The sequence below is a fragment of the Aquarana catesbeiana genome, linkage group LG13 (genome assembly GCF_042186555.1).
Source record: "Aquarana catesbeiana isolate 2022-GZ linkage group LG13, ASM4218655v1, whole genome shotgun sequence".
NCBI classification, from domain to species: domain Eukaryota; kingdom Metazoa; phylum Chordata; class Amphibia; order Anura; family Ranidae; genus Aquarana; species Aquarana catesbeiana.
In genome coordinates, this window is record NC_133336.1 from 190,599,409 (window position 1) to 190,608,302 (window position 8,894).

At 43.1% G+C, this 8,894-nt stretch overlaps 1 protein-coding gene across 1 annotated transcript in view; it reads right to left on the minus strand.

Annotated features, from left to right (window-relative positions):
- The window catches only part of LOC141116634 (high affinity immunoglobulin gamma Fc receptor I-like), a 54,703-nt gene extending 46,766 nt beyond the window's left edge, over positions 1 to 7,937 (minus strand). The window contains exons 1-2 of the mRNA XM_073609025.1: positions 7,820 to 7,937; positions 772 to 1,029 (exon numbers count right to left, since the gene is read on the minus strand). Of these exons, the coding sequence (XP_073465126.1) occupies positions 772 to 1,029; positions 7,820 to 7,937 (376 nt within the window). The remainder of the gene's footprint in view (positions 1 to 771; positions 1,030 to 7,819) is intronic.
- Positions 7,938 to 8,894: the final 957 nt, after the last annotated feature.

The window sequence follows — 8,894 nt, forward strand, 5'->3', positions numbered from 1 at the left end:
GCACTAGCAAAACACAGGTCTCTGCAAGGGCAATAGAAAACAATTGTTTTCTATGTGTCCTGTTCACACTGCAACAGCGTCACTGCGTGCTGAGCAGTGTGGTGCAAAATGCATACTGTTTCTATGCACTGCAACTGAGCTGTGGTGCATAAATTTAATGAAATGTATTTGCATGAATAACTATTTACAATCATCTTTGGGTCAAGAAAGACTGAACAGTTTAGCTTTACTTGCCATTGAGTCAGAACTTTTAAATACTTTGTCCTACGAAGATATTATCGATGAGTTTGCCAAAAGAAAAGTTAGAACTAAAAAATTGTAGAGAGCTTCTTACTGCTATAATCTTTAAAAGGCATTTTCTGCATTACAGAGTATTTTCAGTCTGTACAATTAAAGCCAGTTGTTTTCAGTGTTCTCGTGTGTGGAGATATGTTTTTAATCGATCTATTGTAGTAGTCATTGATAAAGGACCAGAATGGTGGTGTGTGTGTGCGGGGGTGGGGAGCGGCATTGAAGGACCCGGCCTTGGGGCGGCAAAGAGAGTAAATCTGGGCCTGCTCATGGCTACATACTATGGAATGATTTGCCGCAGGATAGCCAACTTCTTATCTCTCAATGGTCCTGGTGGTCATCTACAACACAACTGACCTGTAGAAGCTGTGATCTTTGTGGAGAAGGAGGTCCAGCTCACACTGGTATGGGAACAGATGACCGGAGCCATGGTTATTCTTTTTTGGTTACAGACAACACCATAGACACACAATGAGTTACCTCTGACATGTAGGGACACTTCATCTGTGTACGTTACATATTCACCCCGGGATAATACTTTCTCACATCTGTATCTTCCAGACTGGTCGTAGTTTCCATCAAGAAAGGGGAAAGGGAGATCATGGAATAGTCCATATATGAAATCATTATTCCTGTAGAGTCTTGTCCTGTGTACAGAATATTCAGGACGGCTGTGACACTTTATATTTATATCTCTTCTCCTATACACAAAGATTGGAGTCTGCAGGATAAGAGGACCTACAATACAAAATAGTTATTAAACGATTACGATAAACAATCCTAAAGAAATAACTGAATATGCATATTTCAGTAACTTGTACTAGATCTGTCATTTAGATTTCAGATTACAAAGTCAATTTTTAAATTAGATCCTAAGTGGATGACATTCACTTTGCTAAAGCACTATGAAGTAGTTCCCATCTTTTTTCTCTAAAAAAATACTGTTTTCAGCTTTTATCTTTCCTTATTTGTATCCAAGGACGTGGATAAGGGGGTACCACCGGTCCTTCTGCACAGGGCCCAGACCAGCAGGGTGAATTGGATGTGGGCAGGGAGGGTGATCAGTGCTGTTGGGGGAGGGGAATTACTTGAGCCAATCACCTGCATGGCTCTCTCTGCAGCAGCTGAAAGCTGGATTATTTTTCTCTCCTTCCCATTGGCTTTCAGCTGCTGCAGAGAGAGCCATACAGGGGGTTGGTTACAGTAATTGCCCCCCAGGACACTGATCACCCTCCCTGTGCACTATACACATCCTCTTGCTATGCAGGCCCCCCTGTGCCCCCCTGACCACAATGGGATCCTTCAAGATGGAGAGAGGGAGAGGGGTCCTGTAAATGTCATATTTAGCAGCGCCTTCTGTTCCTGAATGAACACAATGAGTGAATGATACTGATCACTTACTGTGTTAATTTATAACTGAAGCATTGGCTGTATGGGGCCCTGTTTCAGGTTGTCATTATGGGGCCCTGTTTCAGGTTGTCAATATGGGGCCCTGTGTCAGGTAGTCAGTATGGGGCCCCGTGGTTTTTATCACTGATTAGTGATAAATCAAACATACCTGGGGTTGGTTTAATGTGGGTTGGTGAACATGAGTAAAGGTTGGGTACTGAATCTGAACCCCATTGAATGCAATGGGAGCTGAATGTTAAAAATTAGTTCTAGCTGTTTTCTATAGGGATAGAAAGACAAATGGCACATGGGTGCAGGCCGCTGCCCTAGTGGACGTGCACCAAAGCAAAAAAAAAAGTAAAAAAATTATTTTGTCTGGTAGCAGCAATTTTAGCAATGCTTCAAGTGAAACATGAAAAACTCCAATAAATAACATGCCAGGGGGGCGCCCTAACCCTGCCCATTAGGTGGTGCATTCATGTAATGTACTGTATACAGCCTACTACAGCAAAACTGATATTTACAGAGAAATAAGTGTATTTAACTGTTTGCTGACCGTATAACATACATATATGGCAGAAAGGTGGCTCTTCTGCGCTGGATCACGTACTAGGTACTAAACATGTGCAATTTGTTTCAGTCCAAATACAAATTCAGACAAATTTTTGGTTATTTGGAGATTCGAATGTATCTGAATCTCCAAAAGAAATGGTAACAAATAGTAACAAATTTTGTTGAAATCCTTTAAAATTACCATATTTATCGGCGTATAACACGCGCCCCAAGTTTAGGAGGGAATTTAAGGGAAAAAATCTTTTTAAGAAAAAAAACATTTAAATGCCCATCAATGCAGCCTTATCAGTGTCCATCTGCAGCCTTGTAGTGTCATTTGCAGCCTTGTAGTGTCATTTGCAGCCTTGTAGTTTCATTTGCAGCCTTTCAGTGTCATTTGCAGCCTTGTTTCATCTGCAGCCTTACCCAGTGTCACTGCAGCCTTGTAGTGTCACTGCAGTTTTTAAAAATGGCGCCGCCGGGAGACACAGAGCCGGTCCTGTGTCTCTCGGCGGCTCTTGGCTGCTTTCGGCTCCTCTCGTAGTCCTGTGGAATTCGTTAGATAACGAATAAACAAAACTACCGTATTTATCGGCATATAACACGCACTTTTTTCCCCCTAAAATCAGGGGGAAATCGCGGGTGCGTGTTATACGCCGATCCCCCCGCTGACTGTGAGCGCAGGAGCCGAGCGCCGCAGACATTCATACATAGCCGAGTGTACTCGGCTAGGTTCGGCTAGCTCCGTTCACAGTCACACCCAGTCCCTGTGTTATGTCCATCTTAGGGCGGGACTGTGATCGTATCGTATAACACGCACCCGCGATTTTCCCCTGATTTTAAGGGGAAAAAAGTGTGTGTTATATGCCGATAAATACGGTAGTTTTGTTTATTCGTTATCTAACGAATTTCAACTTTTCAGAACTATTAGAATTCGGATCAGTACATTTTTATAAATACTTTTGTATTTGGAGATTAAATATCTTTTCTTCCAAACTTAGAGAGTGCCCCAATGTCCTCTGTGATGACCTTAAAGTGAATAACTCAACAGCAAGTTCTCTACATGGACCACTTATGTATTTGTACATGTTGATCATATCCCCCTTAATCTCCTCTTCTCAAGAGATAATAAATTCAGTTCCTGTAATCTTTCCTCATATCTGAGCATTTCCATGCCTCTTATCAGTTTGGTTGCCCTTATCTGCACTTTCTACAGTTCCCCGATAACCTTTTTGAGAACTGGTGCCCAAAACTGAACTGCATATTCCAGATGAGGTCTTACTAATGATTTATACAGGGGGGCAAAATGATATCTCTCTCTGGAGTCCATACCTCTCCTAATACAAGAAAGGATTTTGATCACTTTGGAAACTGCAGCTTGGCATTGCATGCTATTATTAAGCTTTTGCTCAACAAGAACACCCAAGTTTATATACTAATAGAACTTGGGACTTTGCAAATCTTGAGAAGGATGCTTCCTCAATCAGTAGCTGTAGTACAAGGACAAACTGATTAATACAGCCTGAGAGTGCACAGCTGGAGACTATGCAGCAATACATAGCACAGCTGAAGATCATGCAGGAGTATATATCACAAGTAGTGTAGCACCCTCCTAGTTCAGAGTATGCTGCTATGGAAATTTAGTTAGCTCCTTTGTAAGCAGATTAGCAGGGGTTGATTGCTAGGGGCTGTTCAGTGTCTCACAGGAGAAATAAAGAAAATAAATAAAGAAAAGAGGGCGCACCGGCCTTGTGCATTATCCTCAATACATTTATTGATAAAAACAGATTAAAAACTACTGACAAACATGTGAAGAAAAATCGCATTGTGAAAGCCTTCTAATGATGGCAATCGGTCTAAGTATCGACAGTCTCCAGTGCAAGAGAGGACATCAGGGCCGCTGCTGACCTACTAGGCATCCCTTCGAAACGCGTCAGGGAGCCCCTGGGGCAGAGAAGCCTGAGAAGTCCCTTTCTTAAAGACACCCCCTACTAAGCTTAGCTGGGGGCCTACCAAAGAGAGAAAGACGGAGTGGGATTCTGGGTCAGAGTCTGGATAAAGTCAGGAGAATAAGAGTGAGGAAGCTCCACTATTTTGGGACCGAATGAGTACACCGTGGAGAAGTGACTGTGGGGTGTCTCTCCTTACCAATCTATGCAGGGCAGCCATAAGCTGTGCAAGATAGGCCAGGAGCGTGCCATATTGTTCAAGTGTGCCTAGTGCAGCCAGGAGCAGTGCAAGACTGCCAGGAGTTGCACAAGTTCAGCCAGCAAAGAGACAGTACAGTGCAGCTTAACGTTGTGCAATACAGTCAGCATCTTGTATAGAGCAACCAGAAGCCTAGTTTTCCTCCAGTTCTACAGTTTTGGAGTATCACACTGCTCCCTGAAACCTATCCAAGTTATTGCTACAATATATTCAAAGAAGGCAACCCTCATGTTTTCTAGTTTTAGAGTGTGAAGTTGCTGTTTGCCTGGCTGCTACACTAGCGGGAATAGAACCGTGACTTTAAATTATCGTCCCTGGTTGAGGGTAACGCTACAGTAGTTATAGACTTGGACAGTCTATGGGTACGCAATTGAAGACCATGCAGGTGTATATAGCATAGAGGTTCTACTCATGAGGTCCTGGCTCATAGACAGTCCATGGATGAAGCCCCAGAAGAAATCCAGCCTACAGTCCAAGAGTGCTTCAGGGACAGGGAACCACCCTGAAGGTCACAGATCCATTTTCCTTCTGGGAAAAGACAATCTCCTCAGGACTTCAGACTATTTAACAGCAGCCCAGGGATTGGCTAGGTCCTGCTGAATTTTTAGGCTAGATATTTAAATTCTTCTGCCCTAAGCTATAGAAACTTCTCCTAGAGGGATGGGGGAAGCAATCAAACTCTCAGCATGTGAAGCTCTGAACAGACCAAACTAAACAATCACTGATTCTGTGTATACAGCACGGGCCAAAAACTAAATTTAACTAGCAGCCTTGCTAGAAGGGTGCTACACTTAAATTCTGAATAATGCTAAATAATGTAACTAATTATTTAAGTAGAGTATTCGGTGTCACTGTCCTGCTCTGTTTGTATATACTCTTGTCCTTGCTCATGAGCTATAAAGACTATGAAATAATTAACTTGAAGGCACCTAACCCTTATCAGTTTCATAAGATGACTTATTGTAAATTTGTAATAAATACTGAGGCAAGAGCATCATTCTGTCCTGTGCCAACGCAGATGTCAAAGTTAAGAGTAGGTTCACACTTGTTTGGGCTGTGTGTTTGCACAAGCACGTCACAGGTGCAGCAGCCTATTTCATTTCATTTTGTGGGGGAAAAAAGTCCCTGACCCTTTCTTTAAAATACACCACATGGAACCGCATGGTGCTGAAAATGTGAAAATCCACCAAGTTTTCTGAAGCATGAGTGTGCCATTAGGCATTAATCGAACACCTACGTGTCTGCTAAAGAACAGTGTGTTTTGCCTCCAGGTTGGGAACGCATTCGATTATGCATGTGTTCCCGACTGGCACATAGGTGAACCTAGCCTAAGGAGATATATATTATGTTAGGAGCGCCATTAAGTCAAGTAGTTCAAGGGAATTTCACTTGTGTCTGTTAAATATATGTACTGTATGTCAACTTGATTAGAAGACTTTCGATATAAGTGGACTTACGTGATAAACATCTGTTCTTTCATATATGAAGAAAATGCGCCAAAATGACAAACAGATTTTGATTTATGTGATCTAAGATATTTGTTAATTGGATTTTGTCAGCTAAAAAATGTATATCAAGGGTTGGTCTCGTATGTGAGACTCAGACTTGTTTTATGACTTTTATCAGAACTCCTTCTGGTACAGAAATAAAGATTGTTGAAGACATTTATCTTCTCTCTCATTTGAATATTTCTTTGACACCAGTCTATGCTGTCTTTCTACAACTTCGGGCCTACTCCTAAAATGCTGGGAGATCTTTCTGTATAAATGCAATATTCTTTTAAAATTTTACATTTTGGGTGTTTTTTTTTTAATAGCTGTTTATTCACTTGTAAGCAGATTAAAAATATGCCAGTTAGATGCTGACCTGGGTGGTAGGTTAAGGGTTAATACCTTTCCCGGTTCTCTGTCGTTTGGTGGGTGTCCCACCAATCCTGTGATATAAAAGAGGGACAGTGGTCCAGAGCCAGGGGGAATGTGGGGGGGGGGTGTGGTGGGCTTATCCCCAAAGATGCTAGCCACTTGGAAATGCTACTGAGAGACCCCTATTTATATATGAACTATACCCTTGCAGGTATGCCAGGGCAGCACATATCCTGAGTTAAGAGTAGGGATGTAGGAAAAATCCTGTTCTTGTATGCTGGACTTTGAGATGTTAATTTTGCACTTATTTAAGTAAAGTACCTGAAACCTTGTTCCCGCCTGGGAACAATATCCCTGTCAGGAAAGAGGCAAATACCAGTCTCGCCAATATCGCTGCCTTCCTTCACACATGCGCAGTAGATCGGCACTCCGGCGCATCCCTGGGCACAATACAGCTAAACGGCTAATGTGCGTGCGCAATTCGGCTAAACGACTAATGTCTGTGTGCAATTCAGCGAAACGGTTAATGCGCGTGCGCGATCCAGCGTAACGGCGAACGCGCGTACGCAATAGCGCGCACAACATGAGCCTCCCACTGGCCTATAAAAGCCACTCTGTGCCATGACCAGATTGCTGGTTTGTCTTTCAGCTCCCCGTGTGTTTCCTGCTTTGTATCCTGATTCTTGATTACCTGTTGTGACCCGGATTGACCTTGACCTGCTCTGATCTCTACCTGCATCTGACCCTCGGCTTGCCTAACGGACTTCTCCACTTGCTTACTGTGTTTGACCCTCGGCCTGTCTACGGATATTGCTTCCTGTCTCCAGTGATTGACCCTCAGCCTGCTCCTGGACTTTGCTATTGTCTTCAGTGCTCGGCCCCTGGCTTGCTTACAGACTTTGAAACAACAGGTTAGGTTGGGACTTTATATGAGACCATGACCATCCAGTGCACAGGTCTCCATCCCTATATATATATATGAGAAAAATAAGGGGAAATCGGGAAAAAGGGGAAATTGGGACTTTATATGAAACACAACACTAGGGCAAGCTGAGTCAACAGGTGTAAAAAATATTTTTGCATTTATTGATACCACATGAGAAACAGAGTGCAATAGATGATACTCACATATAATCAATAAATATGGTACAGAGTAGGTAAAACGTGACAATAAGACATAATATAGTAACATAGTAGCATGTTAAACACTATAGCATAAGATAAGTTACAGTATCATCGGCATTACACCCAACATGTGTATACGTAATCAATATCATAATAAAATAAAACTGATGACTAAAACACTAAAAATGCCCATGGTAGATGCATATTTGCTGTGACATGTCAAAAGGTAGTAAATGCTCAGTTGTAAATGCTCGACGCGTTTCGTGGAAGTTTGTCCACTCATCAGGAGCAGCTATCTGGAAATGTCTAGAATATAGTATAAAATAGTAATTATTGATATTTAATTACAACAGGAAGAGGGGGAGCATAAACGCTGGTCCTATCACTCTTACCTGTGGGTATATGGTATACTGGTGGTAGAGCATATATAATGGTATTCGATGGTAGGAAATAATAAGGGGTGAATGTAGCAACCCCACGGGAGCTGAGGAGGTAACCAAGTAGCGGCATAACGAGGCAACACAGGATACCGTGTAGAAATAGGTAGTAGGAAGATTCCCCTTTGGTTTCCAACATGAAAGTGTAGGATAAGGCATAAACCCAAGGTATCTGTAATATAATAGAAGTGGGTGTGTAATAGTATGCAAAAATGGGTATTGTTGGATGACCAAAAGATGGAAGATATAGTGTGGAATAAAAGTGAGGCAGCGGTGAAAGGGCGAGGGGAGACCAGACAAGTGAAAGCAAGGGAACCAGTGAAATGGGAGAAAAAAGGGAAAAATCACCCCGCACACCATAAGTGTACAGAGTGGGAAAAAGGTGCATAGAAGTGAATGTGAACAGAGGCCAGTGAATAGGGATATGTAGGCAGGGTGCATAGAAGTAAAGGTCCGTGGTTACCTGAGATGACATATAGAAAAGGCCGCCGGCCAGCCGACGAGGTACCCCCAACGTCACGCTAGGACGTGCTGTGAGGAAGGAAAGGAGGGCCCACTATAGGTGACTAGCGCCTATATAGGCAGCCTCCGCCTCCGTCAATTTGCACACCAGATGGAAACAGCGTCACGTCAGCACGTGACGTCAAGTGACGTCAGCACGTGACGTCAAGTGACGTCAGCACGTGACGTCAAGTGACGTCAGGCGTGCCGGCGTGCAGGGCGTGGCGTCGACGCACAGCGGGAACTCGCCTACAATCCCGTGACCATTGGATCAGGGGGATCGGGGGATAGCAACGGTGTGCGTCGCAGCTCCCGGGGATGAAGAGGATCCACCCCCCAGGTGTAACCTGGAGTAATATATGAAATGGGATAAAACAAAGGATATTCCAAAATAACACGTAGATATAATATAAAATTGGGCACTTGACACAAGACCACAGCAATGGTAATTATGATAATTAGTGTGTGTTTCCATCCCTATTAGCATTTGAAACAACAGGTTAGGTTGGGACTTTATATGAGACCATGA